Source organism: Phoca vitulina, unplaced genomic scaffold (assembly GCF_004348235.1).
Source record: "Phoca vitulina isolate PV1807 unplaced genomic scaffold, GSC_HSeal_1.0 scaffold21, whole genome shotgun sequence".
In the NCBI taxonomy this organism is placed as follows: Eukaryota; Metazoa; Chordata; class Mammalia; order Carnivora; family Phocidae; genus Phoca; species Phoca vitulina.
In genome coordinates this window covers 19,730,345-19,757,119 of record NW_022589724.1, presented here as the reverse complement: position 1 = coordinate 19,757,119, position 26,775 = coordinate 19,730,345, and the positions used below count along the sequence as shown (strand labels likewise).

At 47.9% G+C, this 26,775-nt stretch overlaps 1 protein-coding gene across 5 annotated transcripts in view; it reads left to right on the top strand.

Annotated features, from left to right (window-relative positions):
* CDK5RAP2 (CDK5 regulatory subunit associated protein 2) overlaps window positions 1-26,775 on the top strand; it is a 174,950-nt gene that overhangs the window by 72,642 nt on the left and 75,533 nt on the right. For all 5 annotated transcript variants that reach the window (XM_032419158.1, XM_032419157.1, XM_032419155.1 and 2 more), the window contains 6 exons: window positions 6,957-7,127; window positions 10,901-11,041; window positions 18,234-18,331; window positions 22,752-22,882; window positions 24,330-24,439; window positions 26,528-26,656. In XM_032419158.1, the coding sequence (XP_032275049.1) occupies window positions 6,957-7,127; window positions 10,901-11,041; window positions 18,234-18,331; window positions 22,752-22,882; window positions 24,330-24,439; window positions 26,528-26,656 (780 nt within the window). The remainder of the gene's footprint in view (window positions 1-6,956; window positions 7,128-10,900; window positions 11,042-18,233; window positions 18,332-22,751; window positions 22,883-24,329; window positions 24,440-26,527; window positions 26,657-26,775) is intronic.

Sequence of the window (26,775 nt, the reverse complement as noted above, 5' to 3'; positions counted from 1 at the left end):
TCCTCACAGCGAGCCCCACCAGTAACTTGTTGGAGCTCTGTGCGAGCAGTCTCATTCCAGTGGTTTCTGTCTGTCTGTTTGTTTGAGCAGAGGGATTCTCTGTTCAAATATGACTCTCCTGGGGAGGAAACCTGAAAGCAGAGCTGCTCGGGGAGACATGAGGGGGGAGGCCTGGCGCCCCCTCCCCGCCATGTCCCGCCTCTGCTGCAGCCCCCAGGGGCAGCCAGGCTCCACAGAACCTGGCCCGAACACCACTATCTCATACTGATTCTGGAAATTCTTACATCACTGGGTTCCTATTCCTCATTAAGATTTTGGAGAAGTTTCCTTTGTGTATTTAAAGGGAACCACTGAGCACTTTGACAAGCTTTCTCACCGCGAAACCTGAGAAGGTGGAAATTTGATGGATGAGAACCTTCTCGTTCTCCAACTGGCCTGAGATAAAACAAACCAGCTGACTGCAGAAGGAAGTAAGAGGGCCTGGCTTTTCATTTCTAATGTGATTCTAAGATTATAGGGATATTTTATTTTTAAAATAATCCGCTTTTTTTTTTTTTTTTTCTGTCAGTCTCCCCTGAGGATGCCCTGATATGCAAAGGCAACACTCAGCTCAGTGTTGGCCCAGAGTGCACCTGCGAATCTTCAAGGAAAATTGCCCACTAGGTAGAAAGCGAGGCCACTCGGTTGATGTCACCACACGCAAATCCTGCTGTGGCAGCGCTGGCTTGAAAGCAGGGAGGGGTTTTCAATCTGTCCCTTGTTCAGAAGCAAGTCAAACAGATGCACCCTCGGGGGCTTGGCAGGTTCCTTAGGATGGTGGCTCCTTGCATTACAATCAAATACAGATTACCAGGCTTTCCTGAGAAACCCACCTGAGTCAGGTTTTGGAGGAAGGCCCAGGAACATGTAGTTAGATGAAACGGATAGCCAGCCAGCCTTGGGCTTCTTGAGCTTGGTTTGAAAAACCACTGGTTTAGTGAAAAGAACCTGAATAGACGTGATTTTAAGTCCTGATTCCAGCACCTTTTGCTTTGGTTAAGTTGCTTGAGTATTCGGAACTTCCGTTTTCTGATTGGTAGAATGGGTGGAACGAGAGCATCTGCTTCGCAGGGTTGCTGTGAGTGCTGCGGGAGGGCATGGGTGTAAAGGGCCTGGCCCTCTCCTAAATGCTTAGAGCTTTGCAGAAAAAGGTGGTGGGTGGTGTTTTGGGAGGGCGATTGCTGAGGGCCAGAGTAGTGGGGGGGGGGGGGCAGCTTACAAGGTAAGCATGCTGTCTCCAGGCAGAATTGGGCGGAATTGTACTTTTTTTTTTTTCCCCCAGATGGAGAGGACTGGGTGGTCGGGTGAGGTAAGGCTAAAAGGTAGGCTGGAGCCCACAAGGGGAGGGGAGCCTAGAACGAAGGTTTGTTAAGTGGGGTGGCTTCATTCTGCAGTTAGCGTGGGGTCCCTGCAGGGTCCTAGGTAGAGATGTAATGGTTGGGGGGGTATGTGTGGCATTTGGTGGGTGAACGCAGACATAGGGAGACCAGTTAGGAGGCTGTTGCTGTTGACCAGCTGCGAGCTAATTTCTGAAGAAGGCAGGGGCAGTGGGATGGAGGGAGGGAAGGGCTGAGCGTGCAGGGGGTTCACTTTTCTCCCCAGTACTTCAGATTCCTCCCGGCCTCTTTTTTAATACCTCCTCAAGGGAGGAGGAGTGACTGGGTGATCAGAGTCCAGGTGTTCACTGGGCCAGCCTTGCTACTGCGTGGGTTACTGTGCCTTAAGACAAGAACCCAAGGTCCAGATTCTCTGGCTTTCTTGCCGCAGACCTAACCAGGCCTGGCCCTTGTTGGGCAGATGGCTCCCTTAAGCTGCATACACCCTCCTCCTTCAAAAAGCCAAACCAAAAACAACCCTTAGTTTTATCAGAAAGCCCTGTTTTGGGTATGCAGTTTTCACAGACTTGAACTTTGATTCCCAATCTGTAATTGGTTCTTACCAAACTGATTGATTCAGCTCCTTTGAGAAGTCTCTGGGTGGGATAGGGGGTAGGGGTAGTTGGCAGGGCAGGATTTGGGCACTCATGTCCACATGAAAGCACCAGATACTTACCCTTCATCTCTCGTGTGCTCTGTGCGGAGGCTTGGCTCCGCCTTCAGGCCTGAGTTACCTGTGGGATGACCAGGTGTGTGTGAGAGGCAGGGGAGGAGCGGGCCCCGTGGCTGGGTGGGCGGTGATGTGATGGTGCTGTAGCCACAGGAAGAAGCCTGGAGCACAGTCGGCCTGGAGGGTATGTATTTGGGGGTGCGGGGATGACAGAGGGTCGTTTCCCGTGCACCTGCTTCTGTGCCGGGCACCCATCCCGCATTCTCTCATTTAACACTCCCAGGACCCCAGGAGCCTGTATTATTAACCCCATTTACTGGAAAGGAAGCACTCGTAAGGGTTCAGGTTATCTGTCTGTGGTCACTAGCTCGTCAGCCGTAGAGCCCAGATTCAAGGCTAGTTCTGCCAGTCTTCACAGCCTAGGAATATTGCAAGAGGTTTGGGGAAACCACCCAAGATTATCAATTTTCAGTTCTGATTGTTTTGCTCGGGCGAGACATGCCGTCTCCATGCCTCCCGTAAACATTTGTTACAAGCGCACGGGTGCCGAGCCCGGGAGCCCGTCGGCTGACTTTGTGTTGCCATGGCTGCAGCTCTTCCTCAAGGCTGCCTCGGCACCATCCCCCTCCCTGCAGTGGTCCTTTTACTTCAGGCCTTCTCTGACTGCCTTCACGTGAGGTCCCAGATCCTTGGTCCTGCCCCATTCATTAGCAGGAGGGCCTCCGTCTCAGGCTGGATATTGCATCAGTCCTGAGTCCTTGAGAAACTGGAACCTTAGCTCGGGGCCCTGGAATTAGTGACCGATGGCAGCCCATGTCACAGGCTGGTTTTATATTTCTTTGGTCTTAACAATAGTGCAGCTGAGGGGAGAGAGTGCAGAATTTGGGGTCTAACTGACTTGGGCTTGAATTTCAGTACTAGAACTTAACTCGTAAAGCTTTGTAAACATCTCTTGGCCTCTGTGAGCCTTGGTTTCTTTTCTAGAAATACAGGACTCCTAATATTTACCATGTGTGCAGTCATTAGGGTTAGAGATGTTTTATGTAAAAGTGCCTTGACACGTGCGTGTTTCAGCTTGTGCTTGGTAAATAGTCGTTTCTGTTAGGAATGCGTATAATAGAAGTACTTTGTACTCTTTGGTGTCCTGACTTTCCTTGAGGCCCTGACTTATGCTGAGGGCCCACGACCACCAAAAATATACATACACACAAATTTGCATAGGCTCCCAGGGACCCATTCAGTGGACCTCAGATTAAGAACTCCTAATCTCGAGGAATGACCCAGCTACATGTCCTCTGTGGGATTTTGGAACAGGTCACGTCTGTTAGTTTGGGAGACACGTGGGAGAAATGTAGCACATTAGACACCTTTATCACTTAAAACATGCAAGTTCTTAATTTACGTATTTGAATTAAAATTATATAAGCAAATGAAATGGGAGAATGGAGTAAATTACTCTTGTACACATATACGCTAGAACTTGAACCGGACACTAAAATAATGGGTCTGATCGGTGTTTGTGCAAAGGAGAGAACTGCATCGGGGAAATGATGTAAGTGGACCAGTAATTACTGTGCACATGAATGGTGCACACTTTTTACTTAGCATAATGCAGAAATATTTTAAGCTTAAAAAGTAGGCATGATCAGGGCGCCTGGGTGGCCCGGTCGGTTAAGTGTCTGACTCTTGATTTCGGTTTAGATCATGATCTCAGGGTCGTGAGATTGAGCCCCAAGTCGGGCTCTGTGCTGGGTGTGGAGCCTGCCTGAGATTCTCTCTCTGCCCCCCTCCCCCCAAAAAAGTAGGCCTGATCTTTTTAGGATGGCAGGCAGATTTATTGTGAATTTAAAGATGTACCTAAATGGCTTCACACAAGATTTTGTGGTCCCTGTTATCCAGTTTTCAGAGGCAGGTTTCTAAAAGCAAGTGTCAGATGACTGTAGGTGGGCGGGGGTCATTTCAAAAGAAATCCAAATCCTGGCCATAGTGTGGAAGGGAGCTGAGAGGCTTGCAATCAGAGTTGGAATCAGGCAGGTGCTGCCCCTTAGTGACTGTGGTTGTGGGTAAGCTACTTTACCTGAGCCTGTTTCCTCATTCATAAAATGGGAGCAATCCCATCTACCTCTCCATCCATCCATCCGATATTTACTGAGCGCTGTTCTGGTTATCTATTGTTTTGCCATTCCCAAGTGACGGTGATAATGTTGTTCTAGGGGCTGTGTTTTGAGAATTCTGGTTCTTTTTGGTGCGAAATAGTATTTAGAGACTGTGGTCTGGATACTGGGGAGGATGCTGATTTTAGGCTTTCTCGGTGAGAGGAAGGAAATAACAAAATAAAAGTTCATATTCATATTTTCAACTCATATTTACAGTGACATGTTTTTTTTTTTTTTTTAAAGATTTTTTATTTATTTATTTGACAGAGAGAGACACAGCGAGAGAGGGAACACAAGCAGGGGGAGTGGGAGAGGGAGAAGCAGGCTTCCCGCTGAGCAGGGAGCCCGATGTGGGGCTCGATCCCAGGACCCTGGGATCATGACCAGAGCCGAAGGCAGACGCTTAACCATCTGAGCCACCCAGGCGCCCCTACAGTGACATGTTTTAACTTAATTTTATATTTGTATTGGTATTCTCTTAGGCTTGTAGTCTTGGTTCTTATCACATTAATAATTATTTTATATATATATATACACACACACACACATACATGCACACAATTTCAGAATACCAATACAAATATTATTTCTTCCAACATGATTACTAAAACAGTGTAAGATTTTCTGCAGTAGTCCCTTTTGTCCTTGGAGAAATATCCCACTAGGGGTATACAAATTACTCTTTTTTTTTTTTTCTAAGATTTTATTTATTTACTTGAGAGAGAGCACAGAGGGAGAGAGAGCACCAAGGGAGAGGGAGCACCAAGGGGGAGGGAGAAGCAGGTTCCCCGCTGAGCAGGGAGCCCGATGTGGGACTCGATCCCAGGACCCTGGGATCATGACCTGAGTCGAAGGCAGACGCTTAACTGACTGAGCCACCCAGGCGCCCTAAATTACTCTGCTTTTAAGTTACTGAAATAATTTCTCTCTGTTTGGTTAACCAATCAACCTGATATACAGTTAGATTTAGTTTTTGTTTGTTCACTCTGCTTCTAGTTTTAGGAGATTTTTATTTTATTTTTCAAATGGTTATCTAAACATTTAATCGGCTTCAGTGTTACATCTGTAAAGTGAATTTTTCTCCCTCCTTCTGCCTTGCTCTCTTTTTTTTATTTCCCTATAGACAACCATTTAATTTATTTTATAGTTAAGTACATGACAGTATGTTATATATACTTTTTTTTTCCTCCTGGGGTCCTCCTGACCCCTGCCTGAGCAGTATATTCTGAAGATTACTTTAGGGCAGAGTGTTTATGGAGTCCTCATTCCTTTCTCTTGACCACTTCAGAGTGCTCCATTGTGAGAATGTACCTTAGTTTATTCCTGTACTGGTGAATATTTGGGTGGTTTCCAGTCTTTTGCTATTATGAATAGTACTTCAGTCTTACAAATAGTATACATCCCGAGGTAGCTATAATCACACTGTTTACTGTTGGTTTTGTGTTTTTCCCCTTAACATTATGACACAAGCATTTTCCATGTTAATTGTAAATGTCATTATTTAAGATCATTTTTTTTTTTTCTGATCGTGAAAGTAATATAGACTTATTTAGAGATTTTAGAAACTCAGAAAAAGAAAACAATAAAAATCAATCGAAAGTCCCCACAATCCCTCTATTTAGGTATACTGTTATTATTTTGATGTGTTTCCTCATAGCCTTAACAATCTTTTGTATAAACATTTAGGAAACAATTGGCATCATATTATATAGTGTCTTTGTTTGTTTTTCCTCATAATTATGCATTTTTTAAAAAAGATTTTACTTATTTATTTGAGAGAGAAAGTGTGCGGGGGTGGGGGTGGGGAAGAGCAGAGGGAGAGGGACAAGCAGACTCTTAGCTGAGCGAAGAGCCTGACATGGAGCTCAATCCCAGGACCCTGAGATCATAATCTCAGCTGAAACCTGAGCCGAAGCTGAAAGTTTCTAGTCAGATGCTTAACCAACTGATCTATCCAGGCATCTCATAATTGTGCACTTTTTAAAAATGCCATACTTGGGACACCTGGGTGGCTCAGTCGTTAAGTGTCTGCCTTCGGCTCAGTCACGATCCCAGGGTCCTGGGATTGAGCCCCGCATCGGGCTCTCTGCTCAGCAGAGAGCCTGCTTCTCCCTCTCCCACTCCGCCTGCTTGTGTTCCCTCTCTCACTGTGTCTCTCTCTGTCAAATAAATAAATAAAAAAATTTTAAAAAAATGCCATACTATTTTTATAATTAATTCCTTATTTTTAAAAAATAATTAATTCCCTGCTGTTGGATATTTAGTTTCTTTCTGGTTTTTCACTCTTGTAAATAATGTTGTGATAAATATCCGTGCATAAAGCTTTTTCCAGATTTCAGCTTATTCTTTTTTTCTTTTAAAGATTTTTAATTTATTTATTTGACAGAGAGATAGTGAGAGCAGGAACACAAGTAGGGGGAGTGGGAGAGGGAGAAGCAGGCTCCCTGCAGAGCAGGGAGCCCGATGCGGGGCTCGATCCCAGGACCCCAGGATCATGACCTGAGCTGAAGGCAGACGCTTAACAACTGAGCCACCCAGGTGCCCCAATTTCAGCTTATTCTTAAAGCTGGTTTTCATCAGACTTTAAAAGAGAAGGAAGTGCACATTTGTTAAATACGTCTATTAGCTTGCTCTTGTATAGCGGTAAGCAGGTGAGAGATGATCATCTTGAAGTGTTTGTCAAGTAAGTTCTATTTTTTCTTTTTCTTCGGGTAGGACCTTAGAAATGAAGTTGAGAAACTACGCGATGAAGTGAATGAAAGAGAGAAATCCGTGGAGAATCGTTACAAGAGTCTTTTGAGTGAAAGTAATAAAAAATTGCACAGTCAAGAGCAAATGATCAGAAGTCTAACAGGAAGCATCGATCCAAAGGACTTGTTGCTTCAGGTACCATACTTCTTTTTCTTTTGTATTTCAATCTGTTGACTTGGCATAGGCTGTTTTCTTTAAAAACTCTTTTGCAGAAACGTTTATATAAAAATAAAGCTGGCAAACATGATAGTAGTCTTCACTGCTTTATATCAGAGCATCAGAGCTTCCTTTATGTCCTTTGAGCATCAGCCACCAGCAAGAAGGGAAGGAACTTGTTCTGGGTCATATGACAGGCCCACGGCAGAGCCCAGCTGAGGCCCTGGCCTGTTCCGCCCTAGTGGCCAGCCTGCTTCACTGAGGTATTTGTGCTGAGAGTGTCTGCTGCTCTATGGTGTGCCAGGCCCTCTCGCCCCTCTGTGCTTTTCCTCTAACTGTCCCCATTTGGTCTTGGAATACCCTTCGTGTTTGATTGTGTAGTGAAGTTTTGATTTAGTGTGGGCTGACAGGTAATCATGGTAGATTCAACATGGGTGTTTAGCTCTGTTTCCTACTGGAGCCTTGTTAAAGTGACAGTGGAGGGGTGAAAGATACAAGCCCGCGGGACTAAGAGTACTCTGCTCCCTGCCTTTGGGGTGAAAAGCCAACAAGAAGCAAGCTGGTGTGTCCTACAGAACCCAGAGAGGCTCAGCAGGCAGTGGAGGGACCTGGTCCCTTTGTAACCAGGAGATCTGGCTGGGATGCTGGGCAGTTAGGTGACCTTGTTTTCTTCACTAGTAGGAGATGGGGCTGGTTTCCTCTCTGGTGACCTTAAACCAGAGAAGCCCTGGCCTGGGGGGGTTCACCAGATGCACCTGAAGGCAGGAGTGGGTCTCTTGAATGAAAACGGGAGTGGAAGTATGCATCCCCAACATTGAGAGTCCTCCGAGGGGAGAAAAGACAGTTGGGTGTCTTCCAACAGAACAAGCACGTCCCCACCTGATCCTGTCACGGCGAGTCTGCCACTGATGTGCTCTTTCTGCACTCAGAGCTTCTGAGCACTTTTCCCTTCAAAGGTAGGTGGACAGCCTGAGCTCCCCAAACAGGGGAAAAGTATGTAGGAGGAAAGACAGAACAAGGCTATGTAGAGGTCATAGAAATGGAGGGATGAGAAGCAACCAGACAGCTTTAAAAGAACTCAATACCGTAACATCTTTAGATAAGAACTAAGATCAGGATCTGATAAAAAAGATACTTGGAAAAGAAGAACGAGCTATTAGAAATTGAAAGTATGATTACAGATATAAAGAGTTTAATAGGAGAGTTAGAAACACTGGAAGATAAAGTTGAGTGAGCCTTCTAGAAAATAGAACCCAACAGAGAAACAAACAGGTGAGGAAATGAGAGGGAGAGGCCTGACTCAGGAGTTCCAATACGTGACTGACAGGAGGTCCCGAGAGATGGGGCAGGCAGAACAAAGGGAAGGGAACCCTCAAAGCAAATAGGAGAGCTTGCAGAGTGGAGGGACAGACACCTGTGTGTTGAAAGGGTCCATCTGTTTCTAGCACAAATAATGGTGAGACGCCCACGCCCCAAGGCACGTCTTTGTGAGATCGAGGCACACGGTGATAAAGAGAGGATCTGAAAGGTTCTAGAGCGAGATGCAAAGGACCCAGAGCCGGAATGACATCAGAATTCTCAGCAGCAGTACTGGAGGCCAGAAGGCAGGAGAGCAGGGCTTCCAGATTGCTGAGGAAGAGTGATGTCCAGCCCAGCATCAGCAAGAGTGAGGGCGAGCAAAGCCGTTCTCCGACATTGGGTGTCAAAAATCCTCTGCCTCCCAGGGACCCCCTGCAGGGAACTCCTGGACAGTGATCCCATACAAATGAGGAAGAAGCCCAAAAGGAGAGAGACGTGGGATCCAGCAAGTAGGGGATTCTCTTGGGATGTGGTGACAGGAAGGCCCAGGATGCAGAGAGCTTGTATTGGAGCTCTTGAGACAGGGCCTCAGTTGGGATTTCTCCAAGAAATGGAAATGGAACCCATTTTTAAGTTCTTTTAGAGAGCTTAGAGATAAATCTACATTAAGTACCTAATTTAGTTTTATGAACTAAGTGAATAAATAGAACAAAGCAGTTGTTACTGATTCCAAGGAAAGCAAAGAAACGAACACGAAAGGAAATGTAATCACGGAAGGCTGGATGGGTGACTCATGCACAGTGTTTGTGTGGTCATAATAGTGTAAATGCAGACTGTCGATTGAACTGAAGTTGTATTGTAACTATCAGGGTAAGTGCTGGTGGGGGGGGGGCAGATGTTATAAGAACTAAATCCTTAAACTTCTGTGGTAGGAGCCAAGAGATAAATCTTACCTTAAGAAGTCAGTGGGACGCGTGGGTGTCTCAGTCGGTTGAGTGTCTGACTCTTGATCTTGGCTCAGGTCATGATCTCAGGGTGGTGAGTTCAAGCCCCATGTTGGGCTGCACACTGGGCGTGGAGCCTACTTAAAAAAGAAAAAAAGGGGCGCCTGGGTGGCTCAGTCGTTAAGCGTCTGCCTTCAGCTCAGGTCATGATCCCAGGGTCCTGGGATTGAGCCCCACATCGGGCTCCATGCTCCGCAGGGAGCCTGCTTCTCCCTCTCTCACTCCCACTGCTTGTGTTCCCTCTCTCACTGTGTCTGTCTCTGTCAAATAAATAAATAAAATCTTTAAAAAAAAAAAAAAAAAGAAAAAAAAAGAAGTCAAGCAGTGTGAGAGTAGTAATGTAATATAAATAGCAGAAGAGGCTGAGGAGTTGGAAGTTGTTTTTTCCTGGGAGTGGGACCCAGAGGTGAGAAATGTGAGGGAGTGGGGAGGGAGAGCTGTTTTCCATGTAAGCCGTGTGGACCATTTGTTAAACAATGTGTACGTATAATTGGACTTTTAGAAAAGGAAAATGGAAAGTGTGAGTCAAGCACAGCTGTATTATGGCAGTTCTGGAAAGTCTGTGTTGATGTTTGATTTCTAGTTTTTCCTGTTTATAGTTTAATAGGTTTTTATAAAAAGTTGCCTCTGTTTCTTTTGTGTTTGTGCTCATCTAATTTCTCATAAACATTTGACGTGATGAAGTAATTCTGATAGGTACTTAGGAATGAGATGTGGTTCTTGCCCTTAATTTCTGACCTAGAGTGGACAGAGACCTCGTTAAGGAGTTACTAGGTTTTAAATAGTTAGGAATAGATTTTATGCTTGAACTTGGCCAAAAGACCAGAGAGACGGTCTCCAGTCCTGTCCTGTTGTTGAATGCCAGATCTTCTGAAGGGGTCAGGGAGGTGCATCATCAGGAAGGACCCTTTCACATGTGACCAGACCCCAAAACAACATTCACAGCCTTTCTTCCTAGAAGTCAAATCTCCTCGTAGATAAGGATGGTTCGAGTTTTGTCAAATTTGTGATGTTTTGAGAGAGACTGGGTTTTGTTGGGTTGTGATACGCACCGCGGTAACCCCGTAGGCTAGGAAATAGACCCAGAGACCACACCCTGGCTGAGGGGGACCCAGGATGGGAACTGTCCCGTGGGGCCAGGGCCTGGGCTTGGTCCTCCATCCCCGCCGGGTGGCCGGGGAGAAGGGCAGTGGGGAGAAGGGTGCTTTGTAATGACCACCACCACCCCTGCCTACGCCATTTCTGTGGGCTGCTTTTCCCCTGGTGGTAAATAACAAATGCACTTGCATTATTTTTGTAATCGCCTACTATTTGGAGATGATGGAAATTTTTTTGAGGAAAATAATGTGAAGAAGAAAATAAGATATTTTCCCTTAAAGAGTTTTGGACAATCTGTTAATATTTTTTCTCTTGGTGAAAACTTCCTCATGATTTGTTTTGTTTCCTTAGAAATTCAGTGAAAAAGGGTCGGAAGCAGTACAGCAGAATTGTCCTTCACAGACTGGCGGGGAGCTCAGGGTCAGGACTGAGGGCTTACCAGCAAAGTGCTCTTTGCAGCAGTCACCAGGCGGACACCGCATCTTCTCGGAGGTAAGCTTGACTGGACTTGGACGTCTGCAGTGTGAATTCATATCACACACATCACACATGTGTGTGATAACTCCTCTTACCTAGAGCCCCTCCAATTCCTTCCTGCCAGTGATTGAACTTATAAGAGGTTAGGAGGAGGGTTCTTAGTCTGTCCGCCTTATAGGTGAGTATCCTTGGGCTGAGCGCTGGTATTTGCACCACACAGGAAACTGGTAAATCACACTCGTTAGGGATGAGCCTCGTATTTGCTGTCCCAGGGTTCACCTCTCAACTGTGTAATCTCTGTGTATGTCATTTCTATGTTAAGAAAATTTTCCTGTCCAAATATACACAAAAACTGGCCCAGCAGATCCTTCCTGGTGTGGCCTCAGGTTGCTCTCTGTCATCTCTAACTACAGCTGACTTCTTGCAGATTCCTGAGAACGCTGTGTTTGCACCTCTCCCTGTGCCTTTGCATGTGCTGTTCCATCTCCTGGAACAGCTTTTCTCTCCCTGTTTACTGGGTGACTCCTGAACATACCTGAAAGTACCCCTCTAGTGTCACCCTTCCCTGAGCCTGCTTGGTAGTGACATATCCTCTTCCTCCCTGGAACTCAGCACTTTGCACGCCCATCCTTGTGTTGACATTATAGGATCCACCTTCCTGCTGCCCCTCACTCGAGCCCCTACACACCAGGGATGGGCACCTCGGCATGGGGAACTGGGACTTCGTGTCTAAATCCCAATGCCTAGCCCAGTCTTTGGCCTAGTACATAAGTGTTTGTTGAGTGAATGAATGATTAGATAGGCTCGGGAGAGATGCATACAGATATGTTCTTGCATATAATGCAACTTGGCAGCCAGATATGGGAAAGGGAAGGAGCTCATTGTAGGCCAAGTTTTGTTTTCTTAAACCGGGCTTTAATTAAGTTCATACATTCAGAAGACAGAGAACTCTCTTACGCAAATTAGTTCTTTGATGAATGGCTCTGATCATGACTTGTGGTTTTGTGAAGGGTGGTTCTCAAAATAATTAACAACGGGTGCGGCACGGGCACAGCCGTGAGAGCAGCCTCGGGCAGCAGGGCCGGGGTGCCCGCTCCCGTGCCGGAGAGCAGCCCTCCGGTTACTGGCTCTTGGAGAGGCCCCTGAGGCCCTTGGGGGTGGTTGGGGAGGATGGCTCAGGGGTCATTCTGCGGCCGGCGCCATGTGGTAGCCAGTGCCAGGCATCGCACTGTGGACCAGCTCGGCGTCAGCCCCAGGCTGGAGGGCATCGGTGGCTGGCAGTGGGGACTTCTCCTTAATTCTCACCATTCATGGACTTGCATTTTGCCGTTTGTCTTGAATAAAAGCGTCAGCATAGAGTAGTGGAACCCCTGGGCTGAGCCAGAGTGGGGGAGGCCAGGATATTTCTCCTGGTTCTGTCACCACCTGGGGGATGGCGAGCATGTCCAATAACTAAATCTCAGCGGGCTAATATTTTGTGATTCAAGCTTGCATATAGTTACTTGATTTTGACCAAACTTAATTGGGTGTTAAGATGCACACTAACCTGGGGGCGCCTTGGTGGCTCAGTCAGTTAAGCGTCCAACTCTTGGTTTTGGCTCAGGTCATGATCTCGGGGTCGTGAGATTGAGCCCCCACATGGGGCTCCATGCTCAGCACGGAGTCTGCTTGAGATTCTCTCCCTCTCCCTCCATTCTGCCCCTCCCCCTGCTCACACTCTCTCTAATAAATAAATAAAATCTTAAAAAAAAAAAAACCTGTGATAAGGCACAGTTCAGTGTTTTGAAACAAGATAGCAGCCTCTCAGGGTGTTTTTAGATGGACAGATCTTCACTGATTTGAATGCATTTCGTCAGACTTTGCTATTTTGGATCCTGTTTTGGTCATATAAAATGTGTCGAAATGTGGAAGGAAATGTTTGTAGATTTATTGAACAGGCTGAGTGTTTTACAGTTTAATTTCACGAGTTTGATCAGCTACCACTTTTTTGGTTTCTTGCGCTGGGCGCTGTCTGCACTTTACAGAACCACACGTAAAAAGTCCTATCATTTTCGGTGACATTTAGATCCTGGTGATGTTTAAATTACTGTGCAAAATGCCCTAGTATTTTAGCAAAGGCTTTAATTCTGTTCTGCAAGACTAATTGCAAATTGTGGATAAAGAATTATAAATGATCGTTTTGGAATTATAAATTTCTAGGTGCCCATCTACACAGTCCTAACTGTTGCAGCCTATGGTTTTCTTCCCCCCAAGAAAGGTGGGCTGTAGTTTTTTCTCTGTAGAAAACGTGGATTTCTCCTGTTGTGCCCTTGGCCACTTCGTGTTGATTTAGGGTTTATCCTCTGCCCGTTTCTACAAAGAACTTGAGGCTGTGATGAGGTCTCCGCGGACTCGGGGCAGTCTCTTTTGCCTCTAATAACTGTGTGATCCTGAGAATTAATGCTGGATGATCAGGGAATTGAAGAACAGGGAGGAAAGCACACTGACCGTATTTAACTTGCTGCAGCCAGAGATTTACAGCCCGGCTATTGACATGGAGGGACATCACTGCTGAATTTCGCGAGTATTAAAATAAATGTCTTCGCTGCTGAGCTGTGACATAGCTACCAAAGTAGACACCGTCCATCTACCAGGCCACTAAATTGCCCTGCTTACCAAGAAGTGAGCCATTAAGCTTTCTCTTTACATATCTGCTGTGTCTTCAGGTTGTGGTCTGCATATTACATGGGTTTCCTTCAAGTCATTACGGAAGCGATGCAGAGTAGGGAATGCTCTGGATTTGGTGTTGGAATGTCAGTTCTTCTTCTTTCTAGCTCTCTGACCTTGGGCAGGTCACTTAATCTCTCTGAAACCCACCTTCCTGATCTGTAGATGGGGGAATTGCATGCTTACCTCCTGATAGGATTGGAAATAATCCGATGCATTAGTTATTAGTTAAGGCTCTTCTGGGTGTAAGCTGTAGGATCCAACATTGAGTAGTGTGGTCACAGCAACAGTGGTGAAAGGGAGTATTTATTGGGAGTGTGCTGGGGGCTCTCCCAGGTGCCCAGGGAGAGCTGAGTAGCCATGCCTCAGGGTGAAACCGTGGCAGCCCTGTGGACAGCAGAAATCATAGACTCTGGGACTCTGTGTTTGATGCGCTGCACACCCAGCATCCCAGACTTCTGGTTTCTCAGTTGAAATCTCTGAATCTGGAGAGAGAATCGTACTGGTTTAGTGTGAGTCCCTGGGGCTGGCTCACTGAGAGAGTGGTCTTCCAGTGTCTTTCCCATGTTTTAGGAACAGTTTTCAGATGAGACGGGGAATGGTGGTGAGCTGGGTGGTCACACCAAGGGGCGTGGAGAACAAACTACAGAGTCAGACACGAGTAGGTGTGTGGAGGTCATGGTCTTCTTTGGGATGAGAGCCCCCTGTCTGCGTTGTTTCTTGTTTGGAGGGGCAGCAGAGGGGCTTGGGGGTGGCTTGTTTCTGCTGAGCAGGTGCTTCTTGTCACTCCCCTCGGGGCAGCCTGGCCCACTGCCTCTAGGCCGAGGAGATCTACTAGTTTGTCAGCTCTGCTGAGGGAGCCAAATGACTTCATTCTAATGGGGCATGATTCAACGCAGGGGAATAGGTGATTGATGAAATGGGACCCAAATGGCTCTGAAGAGTTCATTTATTTAACATGGGTGAGCTATTTGCTTCTAGGAAGACGTTGACTCACTCTGACTTCCATTATGCAAAATATCCGCAGGAATCTCTGCTCTTAAGATTCACGTTGGTCCCTGTGTTTTCCTCTTACCAGTTTAATCGTCAGGTCAGCAAGTGTCTGTGGCAGCATTTGGTCTGCACCAGGTCCTGTGCCTGGCTTGGAACTTGGCTGCCCGGAAGGGGCCCTCGGACCTGTCAGCGGGTGGTTGGGACACTAGCTCTGGGTGAAAGTGAACCAGAGTGCCCTGGGGGCCAGAAGAGAGCATTTTTCTCAGTCAAGGAAGGCTTCCTGGTGAGAATTTGGCCTAAGCAGACCCTATAAGGGAGTGTGTCAGTGGAGAGGGGTGAACGATGGTCTGGGCAGAGGGGGAGGAGTTCCCCCTGGAGCGCAGATGGAGGGGTTCTTTCGTTCCACTGAGAAGGAAGAGCGGGGAGAAAGGAAGTGCAGGTGTGGTCAGCTGGCAGGTGGAGGGTGGGGGCTTAGGAGAGCAGGTTTGGAAGAGCTGTCGGCAAGAAGGGGAGAAGGGGGCTGAGCCAGGCATCCAGGCCCTGACCTTGCAGGGCAGTCCTCTGGGGCCCGGCCCACCGCCACCCAGTTAAGATACAGGGGCTGTGGAGTCAGTCAGGGTTGTTTCACTGGGCACACGCATTCCACACCTGGAGTCTACTCCATCCAGCAGAAGTCCATGTTTACCCGTTTTCTTTTCCTAGCCCTTCTTGGCTGGCTTTGAAGTTACATACCTAAGCACGAATTCTGACTGCCACTTATTAGCTGGATGGACTCAAATATTCTCTTCTCAGAGAATCAGTTTCTTCACCTGAAAAATGGGAGGATTAATACACCTCCCTGGTGTCATGTAGAGATGATATGTGTAAAGCTCCTGGCAGAGCCCCAGGACGTAGGAATAGAAGTTATGGCTGACATTTACCAAGTGTTTACTGTGTGCCAGGCATCACTGTGAGAACTTTGTATAGATTAACTCATTAAATCTCCTTCACAGCCCTCTGAGCTATGTAGACTCACTACTTTCATATATAGGAGCGGATGTTGAAACACAGAGAGGTTGAGGAACTTGCTCAAGGTCACACAGTGAGGTCGCACACTCTTAACCATCACTGCCCTTCATGGTAGGTGCTCAAGAAGCAGTAGGTTTTTTTATTTTCTTCGACGCTTTTGGCTGCCTTTTACTTGGTTGATAGTGACAGTGTGACCCTGTCAAGCACCCCAGTGCTTTGCACCCACTATGGACCATTGATGGATGGACTGAAGAGCACGGGCCTCAGAGCCTGGGTGCCTGGGTCCACACCCTGCCTCTCCCCCTAACCTTGGGCCTGCTGGTGGCCTTCTGTGCCACAGTTCCCTCTTCACGGAAATGAGGGGAGGGGTAACACCCAGGCTCACTGGGTTGTTGTGCGGACTCGACAAGAAAAAGCCCAGGGAGCACTGAGCATGGCAGCTGACATTGTCTTGTTATCCTGTTAAATTCTTCCCCGGGCTCTTCTCTGGGACCCTCTGTCGACACACATGGTGTGTACAGGTGGGAGCCGAGAGAGTTCCACATGACACCGTCACTGTGCCCGAGAGGCATATGGGAGCTCCTTGTGCCAGTGACATGTGGCATGATTTACAAAAGGGCCTGACATTTCTAGCAGTCTGGGTAACTAACTTATCATGACCAGACTGGTGGTTTAGCATTTGCAACCCTTCCCCTTAGCACGTGGTGCCTCTGCTTGTTTTGTTCAGGGCTAGAAGCATAGCAGTGTTCCCGCAAGTCAGGGACTCATGACCTTTTCTTGCCCTCTGCATCCCCGCCATAGTCTGACGAAGCCGGGGATCTCTTCCCTGGAAAAGGATTTAAATGCACAAAATATATGCACAGGATTGTAAAGGAAACCAATTACTTGGAAATTCGGTCATCAGAATATTTAAAAATATGCTCTGGAAGTGGTGCTTCTTCATTAATGCGTTCAACAAGCTTGCGTGGTGGGTATAGTGAGTGCTATAGTTTTGAAGTAGTGATAAGAATAAATATTTTAAGATACTTGAGATACCTGTAACGTACACAAAGTAACTGTTTCTTTTGATGACCCGGTCACAGGAAAACACAGACACTGCTCTAGCAGCAGTGGGATTCCTGCAGGTTCCGTGGGGTTAAGAACCCCTGTCCTAGGTGGTATCTTAACTTCAGGACAAAGCCTAGGTCAGCGTGAAATACAAGGGCTGCTCGTGGTGCCCGACTCCCCATGCACTGAGTGTCTCTCCCAGCATTCAGGGAGCATTGGTCCGTGCAGGACACTGTGCCAGATATTCTGCAAGTTAACTCTTTATTTTCACGTTCTTTTCTTATTTTGAAATAATTTCGAATTTAGAGGCACGTTTCAAGAATCAAGGATTTTACTTTTCCCAAGGCATCTTAAGTAAGTCGCCCACGCGAAGCCCTGTCACCTCTGAATACTTTAGTGTGTACTTGCTAGAAGCAGGGACACTGTCCTGCGTAACCCAGCACAGCCATCAGGAGTGGGGAATTAGCAGACCCTTCACTACCTTCTGCCCCTCAGACTCGCTGGTGTTCCTCTGCTTGTCTCACAAAGCCCCTCGTAGCCAGAGGACCCGATTCAGGATCACACGTTGCTTGCTCTGTCTTGATTCTTTAGTCTTCAATCTGGAAAAGTTTCTCAGTCTTTCCTTGACTTTCGTGCCCTTCATACTTTGGAAGTGTCCAAGCCAATCTTATCGTAGTGTCCTTCAGTTGGGGTTTGTCTGATATTGCCTGGTTGATTGGGTTCAGGTAGGTGTCTTTGGCAGGAATGTCCTCTCGTTGTGTCCTGTCTGATGGACTTAGATTTGTCTCCTTGCTGGCCATGCTCACTTTGATAACTTTATGAAGGTGGCGTCTGCTAGGTGTCTTGACTCCACGGTTCCGGTTTTTCCCTGTCATTAATACGTATTTTGAGGTGTGTTGAGGCTATGTAAATATCCTGATGTTCTTTAGACTTTCACCCTCTGGTTTTAGCTCGTCACCTCAGGTCACATGGCTGGTAAGTAGCAGAGATCCATCTCAGCTCCCTTGGTCTTCATTCTGTTTGGGATGCTGTTAGAGCGTGGCTCAGTTGACCTTTTCTATTTCAGTGTAAGTCCCTTGTCCCGAATACCAGGTTTGGGTTGATGAACTTCTTGTCTTTGGAGCAAGCGCAGGTGTGGAAAGGCACTGTTTGTAGTGTTGAGAAAGCGATGACCAGCAGCTCTGAGGCTGTGTGGGGCAGCATCGATGCTCCTTCTGGAGCTGCTGTTCAGTATTGGAAGCGCAGCTCTCAGCTTTGTTCGGAGGGACATGGTGGCAGTCATTCCCCCACTCCTCCTGCAGGTGGTGCTCTCTGACTGTGGCCTGAGCCAGGGCCTGGCACCCGGGATCTCCTCCGTCTGGATTTATAAACTACCCACATATGTTTGCATAATGTCAGGATGTACTCTTTTGAAATTCTTCCCTTCATGTCAGATACCCATTGTCATTTCCAGGAAAAGCAGCAATTAGACTGTGAAGAGCTGATTCAGGTCTTAAAGAAGGAGCAGGACATCTATACTCACCTGGTAAAATCTCTGCAGGACCCAGACAGGTAAGGTTACTGTTTGGACATCATACACATACGCAGACACATGTATTTTGAATAAATATGGTTGGTGTCTGAGGCCACAAAGCCCTCCCCGTTTGCTTAGGAAGCTTAAAGTGCTTGGATGATGGTTGCCTTACTGAAATCACATACCCATATTTTATATTAAGAATTGTCTGATTTGGGGGCGCCTGGGTGGCTCAGTCAGTTAAGTGTCTGATTCTTGATTTTGGCTCAGGTCATGATCTCAGGGTCATGAGACGAGCCCCATGTCGGGCTCCACGCTCAGTGCAGAGTCTGTTTGAGATTCTCTCTCTTCCTCTCCCTCTGCCCCTCCCCCCAGGCACTTTCTCTCTCTCTCTCTCTCAAATAAATAAATAAATCTTTCAAAAAAAAGAATTGTCTAATTTTTGGATTGTTTGATTTTTTTTATCCTAATGAACGTAGGATAAAAATAGCCTAATAATTACTCGTTCTTATTGTACTTTATCACAGATTTAGAAAGTGCTTCCATGTGTATTATCTCATACGATCCTCCTAGCTGTTCTGTGAGGTAATATTGTTAACCCTGTGTTCCATGAGGCCATGGACACTGAGAGAGGTTAGGTGACTTGTCCAAAGTTACACAGGTGGTGAGTGACCACACACAGGGACTCAAACAAGCTTCTGTGTCCTGGGGTGACTTGCATCTTTACAGGATTGCTGAGATGATCTGGTGCCGGTGAGGTGTGGTGAAGAGAGCCTGCTGTAGGCGAGTGGTCTTGCTCTATCCTAGCTCTGTGTCCACAGGCGAGTGGGCCCCTCTGGGCCTCTGTTTGCCAGTGCAGACTTGGCCTCAGTGATTTCTCACATTACGACCTCTGTCTACACACGGGCTAGTTACAGGTGAAAGCTTACAGGGTCTGGGGTTCATTTCAAAACCGTACAGAAGCAGAGGAAGTGGGTGGGGATACTGATGGAACAAGAGTGGCCGTGGCTGCCTGGTGGTCAGGGCTACGGGGAGGGGCTCGTGTATGAGCTTGTCTTCGTTTGTATATGTTTACAAATTTCCAGAGTAAAAAGTTAAAATATCCCCCCTCGCTGCTCCTTCTCTGAAGTCTTTCACTCTGGCTGGAATGGTCTTCACTGCTGTAGGCTGTGTGCCCTCCTGCCCCTGCCTTCGCACGGGCCCCCACACCCTACCGTTGTCTCCCAGAGGCCCTTGAGAATTCGTCTGGAGGGCTGCCCTTGTGAGGAGACTGTCGTCGCTGTTTGTCTGCCCTCACAGCTGCCCTGGCCGCCCTTTGGGCACTTGTCTGTAACCAGCCTGCCCCCTCGTCGGGGCCGCGCGCCCCTCAGGGCCAAACCCTGTCTCCTCAGCGGCTCCCATTTCCCAGCGCCTGTCGCCGTGGCTGCGGTGGAGTGGGCACGTGGGAAGCGTTGAGTGGATGAGGACCCCCCCCCCCCCACCGGTGTCCAGTGTTCTGAGATAGGAGATCATTTTCAGATTTGTTGATCTGAAGCGAGTTTAGAGAAAACAGAAGCATGCTGATGAAATTCTGGGAGTAGGCATCACTCTCTAAAAATGAGCCTTTTCCAGAAGCCCTAGCTGCTCTGCATTTCTGCTCGGGGAGGGGCGAGTGAAGCTGGGAAGCTGGGGTGGGGGTGGGGACGGGCCAAGTCCCAGGCAACTCCTCTGGGTCCTGTGCTGCGTGGGATGCTTCACAGCATCTCAGCTTTCACTCCTGCTTCCAGAAGCGCCCTCCCCTGCCCCGGCGTGCCGGCCAGGAGTGTCTCCAGATAGTGCCGCACATCTCTCAGGAGGTTAGATTGTCCCCAGATGGGAATCACTGCTGTAACTCAGGAGAATCAGAAAGTTCGGCTTACAAACATCCTCTTTTGTTTGGGAGGCGCTCGGATATGTGGGAGGAGGGAAGTAATGCCCCGTTGAGTGTCTCGTGTGTGTTTGGCTTTATGCGAAACTCTTTCCCAATGCTGGAAACAGTCCTGAAGGGAAGGTATTATCCCCATTCCACAGATGAGGAAGGCGGGCAGGACTCCGGCAGTTTAACCGACCTGCCCGAGGTCGCGGGGCTCGGCAGCGGGGCCGTGTGGAGCGCCGCTCCGTCTCATCTCGGCCGCCCCCTCCTCCCGCCTCCCTGCAGGACGAGGACCACATGAGGCCCTGGAGTTAGGGAAACATGAAGGACAGGCGCGGGGGCAGCGGCTGTGTACTTTTCACCCTGTCAGAAAACGGAAGAGGGAGTGAAGCAGTCCGCGTCCCTCAGCCCTGATCGCAGCAGCTTGGCTGCAGCAGTCTCCTTTCTCCCCCGCTTAAGTGTCTCTGCAGCACGACTGCATCCCGGCGAGTGCTGTGACACCTCTGTGAGGTTTTCCATCAGCCTTACAAATGGATCATTATGATTGTCTCGAAATGGAACTAGGTACAGGTTGCCGGTGGGGCCCCTTCCGTGGCAAGAAGACGCTTCACAATGAACCGTCGTCAAAGCGGCGAGCATAGAAGATTAGACATAATGGTTCGTTTTCCTTCCGATATATGTGGCTTTATCTGTGCAGTTCGATGGATGGAGCTGGAAGAAATCTCTGAAGGAAGAGTGGGGCTTGAGTCTGGAGCACAGACATTCGGAGCAGTAGCTCCTAGCCATTTTGGGGCTTTGAAGAATCTGATGAAAGCTCACGGGCCCTCTCTTTAGAAACATCCACATATTCTTAAATTTTTGCAGATAGTCTCAAGGTGTTGATGGACCCTCTTAGGGAACCATAGGTCAGACACTGGGCAGGGAGTGATGTATTTCTCAGGATTTAAAAAAGGAGGCTTTCTGATTTGTTAATGTGTTTTGCTGGTCTTGAAACATGTTCATATACTTTGACCCAATAATTGCACTGCTGGGAATCGGGCTTAAGAAGTGAACCTGCATGTGAAACGCTTTAGGCACAGAGATGTTCAGGGGACATCATTTATGTTACACAGATATTGGCTGGGTCTCTGTTCCTCTGAGGGCTGGGTGCACTCAGTTCAGACCCCTGCCAGATGCCACATCAGGAGGAAGCCAGAGCCCATCTGGTGGGCCTGCGCCACCCACATCAGTAGCCGCTAGCCAGGGGACGATCGACATTGGAACGAAGAAAAATTATCCATTCAGTTCCTCAGTACGTTAGCCGCATTTCAGCTGCTCAGCGGGCACACTTAGCTAGTGGCTACCGTGTTAGTGCACATACAGAGCACTTCTAACTTCCAGAAGGTTCTGTTGAACAGCCCCAGGATTCCTGCAGATTCTGGGAGGTGTGCATTTTCATGGCCTCTTCTGAATTCTGGGTTGCTGGTCTCACGCAGGCTCTCTGTGCAGGTTACAGTGTGTCACACTGACCCAGATGTGAGACTTGGCGCGCCCCACCCCGAATAGAAATCCATCACACTCTGCGTTTGTGAGTGGGGCTGACCTATCAAAGCAGAGTTGTGTTGGCCCCTAAATTGGTCCCTTCCTCCCTCCTATTATCAACTCCCTCTCTTTCTTTTCTTTTTTCACTTCCTTCCTGCCCCTCAGTTTCACCCCCAGTACCATGTCTTTCAGGAGTGACACATTCACTCTTCTCCCTCATCTCCTCTTTTGAAGGTGCCAGGTGACACTGAGGCTCTGGAGAGCCTCCCCTTCCACACCCAAGTCCTTCCAAGGTATTACTCCAAACAGAGAAACAATCTGGGGAATGACATGATTTCTCCCTATTTACACCTGTAGCAAAAACTTGGAAATGACCCAAATGTCCACTAATAAGAGGATGAGTTCAAGTAAACGGTGGGACATTCACCTGATTAATATTATGTAGTCATTGAAAATGATGCTTGTAAATAATTTGCAGAAATGTAGGGAAATATTTAAGTGAGGAACACACAATTCAGTATCATACGTCAAGTATTATTATCACCTTGTAAAAATACTCCGGGAAGAAGATGGGGAGGAAATGCAGTCTGGAGGCGCCTGGCTGGCTCAGGCAGTAGAGTGTGCGACTCTTGATCTTGGGGTTGTGAGTTCGAGTCCCACGTTGGGTAGAGAGATTAATTAAAAATAAATAAAATCTTAAAAAAAAAGAAGACATGCAGCGTGCCCCATGTTAATTGGTAGTGGGATCCTGGTAATTCTTATTTTCTTATGCTTTTGTATTTTATATTTCCCATAAACGTGTATTTACTTGTATAACCAGAAAAAAACCCACTGATGACCTAACAATCCAGGGGAGGCTGGCTGGCTTTTGTATCTTAAAGCACAAATAGGCCTGTTTAAAAATGGCTGATGTCTTCGGGTGACGTATGGATGTGTTGAGCCACCATATTTATTCTACACCCGAAGCTGATATTACCCTGCATGTTACCTAACTGGAATTTAAATAAAAACTTAAAAAAAATTTTCTGGTGTCTCGTTTTACCAAGTATCAACAGCCTGCAGGCTGAGTTAAACAGCATTTTCGCTTTGCGGAAGCAGCTGGAGCAGGACGTGCTCTCCTATCGGAATTTGCAAAAGACCCTGGAGGAGCAGATCAGTGAAATTCGGAGGCGGGAAGGTGCGTGCTCTCTTGTATGTGTTTCCCTCTGGTTTTCCCATGTGGAGGGCCTTGGCTGAACTTTAAGAGAGTCTTAAAACTCCAGTAGGGGATGAGGAGCCCACAGGATTTCATCTGGGTTCCTCTTTTTTGTGGTGACCGTGTTAATGTTGGCCCTGCCAGTCTGTGCGTGTCTGGCTTCGGCCGTCGTGGAAGGGGTCAGCACGTCATGTCCGTCTGCCCAGCGGGGCACCCACTGCAGAGTCTGGACCGCACGGACGTGTGGCGCTGAGATTGCTGTGTCGTGGTGGAACTTTGCTCTCAGCAAAGAGCGCGCACCACAGGTGGATTCCTTAGGGAGGGCTACAGGTGAGGGGCCTGTGGCCCTAGCATGGCTGTGCTCAGCACAGCAGCACTCGGCCCTCTCCCTGACTAGGACCTGAGCCCCTGCGAGTCTGCACCAGTATCCTTTTCCTTTCTCTCTCAAGCCTGGTACCTGGCACGTGTGGGTACAAGAATTTGGTACTAGCAGTTGTAGGCTTGACATTTCTGGAGCGCCTGCTCTGTACAAGGCACAGGACCGGGCACTTCCTTTCTCATCTCTGGTCCTGACGCTCACCCCATTGGCCGGCGTCAGCGTTGACTTCATTTTACAAATGAAGAAACTGGGGCTCCGGCTGGGGGTGGGGGTTGATTTACCCATGGTCGAGCCAGGATATCTTCCTTTGAAGTGTAGCTCTTTCGAGTACATTCGGTATATCAGCTCTTATCCCCAGATTGTTAAATGAGGTCGTGTTTGTAGACGTGCGTCATTCAGTAAATAGCCTGCCCTTCCTCTGTGCCTTCCCTCCCTATTGGGATGTGACCTTTGGCACAGAGGCAACAGACCTTTATGCAGGTGACCAGAGAGTCTCTTATCTTAGATCTAGCAGCCAATTTCTGCACTTGCTGTGCTCACGACCACAGAGGGCTCTGGGGCCAGTAAAAAATACATCGGGCACTTTTATTTCCCTGGAGCGCTACCCTTGAGGGTCATGTCTAATTTTCCCGTATTCTCACCTAAACAGAATCACTCCCTCATTTAAACTGAAATCACCATTCGCTGGTGCCACTCAGAGTGGTCTCTAGGTACAACACTTGATATGCAAATTATAATTCAGAATAGGCCACAGTGAAAGCCTGCAGCCCATGATGAAACCATACATTGAGATATCAGCCTGTAGAGAAAGAGGGAAAATTACTTTTTCCCTCTTTCTCTACAGGCTGGTACATTCAAGAGGTGGTACATTCAACTCCCTATTTGTACTTATTCCCCCTTACAGCGACCCCCTCCACCCCCGCCGCACACTTCTCCCAATTCAAATTGCCTTATATGGATTATACTAGGATTGGGCTTGGAAGGATCTATTTCTGATATTCTTTTTCTCCTCCCCCCTCACCGCCCCCCCCCCCTTTTTTTTTTTTGCAGAAGAACCATTTTCATTTTATAGTGATCAAACATCTTATCTGAGTATTTGCCTTGAAGAGCCCAATCGGTTTCAAGTGGAACATTTTTCTCAAGAAGAACTTAAGAAAAAGGTATTGACCTGTTAACTTTCAGTCCTTTGTTGGTTATTTGTTGTCTCTTGGGTTCCAGATCTGAGGTGTAAGAATCTGAAAGCCCCTTTCCTCTCCTTTCTTCCCTCTCGCCCTACCTGTCTTTGCTCTTTGTTCCTTCTGTGTTTGTTACCTGGTGTGCCCTCCCCCATGCCTGACACCCTCCTTCTCAGACTGGAGGACCAGCCCACGCTTGATCTCCTCTAGCAGATGCTCTCCAGGCCCTCCCTCGGGTCATTCTCCTCTCCTCTTGTACCTAACTGTATTGATGTCATGCTCATACCGATCTGTAATTATCTGGTTATTTGTGTCCCTGCCAGGTTGTGAGCATCTTCAAGTTAGTGATTATATCTTACTTATTTTTGATTTTCCAGTTCCTACCACACACAGTGGGAGTTAATACGTGCTTTCTGGAAGAATAAAGATCCAGATTTGATAAGTAAATCTTTTTTTAAAAACTGGAAACCAGGTTTCTCAGTCTGTAGGTTGTTGGTGTGATTAGAGTGGTTTAGTACTTCAAGATCCTAACAACCACTGATAAGAGTAGGAAGTGTGAGCGCAGAGAAGACTGTGATTTATTATACAGTTATCATATATGCATGACAAATTCGGTTTCTGCCTTGGAATAATTCACATTCTGGTAGAGTGGTCAGATGTGTAAACAGGTGTTTGCAGTGTGGGGTCCAGGGGTTGCTGAAGTAGGTGGATGTGCAGGGGAGAGGTAGCAGAGGAGGAGAGGTTAATTGTCAGGGGTTGGGGGGGTGCCCACTTGATCAGAGGAAGCTTTTCAGCAGAAGTGAGGCCTGAAGTGGGTTTTGAAGGATGAATAGGAGTTTGTCTAGGCGGAGGGCCTTCTCCGCAGAGAGCGAGAGAAAGTAGGTGTAAGGTACTAGAAGGAATAGAAAGGAGAATTAAAGATTTCAGTATCTTGGGGAGGAGTGGAGCAAGGAGCATTGAGGTGTCTCGGTTTTTGAAGACGAAGAAAATGGGGATGATGCTAGCAGCTGACAGTACCTCCTGTGGCAATGTTTCAGGGCAGGAAGTAGTTCACGTGGTTGGCACTTAGTGTTTCTGGAATGTTCCGTTCTTCTCGCTACAACCTCGGCGGTTGGGTCCAGGTTGTCTTCATGTGTTGCTGTATTGGACATCTGCTGTGTGTATCAGGGGCAGCTTTCCCACTTTATTGGAGGGGCTAATGCTCACTCCATTAAGTCTGCAAAATTATTAGCCATTGGGGTTTGAAGCTTGTAGGGAACAAAGGTGGCGTCTGCTTAATTGCTGATGTATCTGGTCTAGCAAGACCCGTGCCTTAAGGAGGAGCACTGGACCGGGAGTCCTGGGACCTCAGCTGCAGGCCCGCTCCGCCTTTGTGGAGGCAGCTGCCCTTTCCCACCTGGCGAGGCACTTTGACCGTCATTATATGTCATTTAATTCCGCAGACGTCCCCAGCCGTGGGGCCTTGGGCAGTAAACTTCTTTGTATGTCGGCTCCTCATTGTAAAATAGGAATAGTCACTCTAGCCTGTCCACCTCCTCAGGATTTTTGTAAGGAATGAATGACTAAAGCTTGTGGGAGTATTTTAGTAGCTGTAAATTGCTTTATAATTGAAGCTGATGATTATTACTGACATCGCTAGATAGGTACACAAAGAAGAGGGTCGATGCTCTGAAAGGAGGCCCTGACATGGTCTCAGAAATGTCAGTCTCGGGGGCCTGTCCTCCAGGGGCCTCAAGTCCCAGACGGAGGTTGTCTTAGCTGTCATTGACGGGGCACGTAGCCTGTGCCAAGGACCTCAGGGCACCCTGACCGTGATCCCGATCACTTCGCACATTGGCCCATGCCACAGATGAGGACGTGGAGGCTTAGCCCGGGATGCCTTGGAGGGGATTAGAATACAGGCGTGCTGGTGCTGTTTTCACTGCACCCTGAAGACTGGGGTCGGGCTGCCCGGTCGTTTGTAATTGTGGTGCTGAGAAGCCTGCTCAGTAGCAAGGTCCGTGCGGGGCCGGGGCCCTGGGAAGCCAAGGTCGGCTGGTGGGCAGCCCCTTCTCTCTCTGCTCTTACCCCCAGGTCAGTGACCTGGTACAGCTGGTGAAGGAACTGTATACAGGCGACCAGCACCTGAAGGAAACCATTTGTGATCTCTCCTGCATGGGTTTCCAGGGAGGTGACGGACTTGAGTCAACAGAACAGTCTGAGGTAAGGAGAAACAGCCGCGTCATGTGCTAACTACAAAACGGTACCCTCCCCCCGGATGTTTCCAGACTGCATCTGTCCTGAGGAGGCCCCTGGTGAAACTCCATTTGCTGGATGTGCTT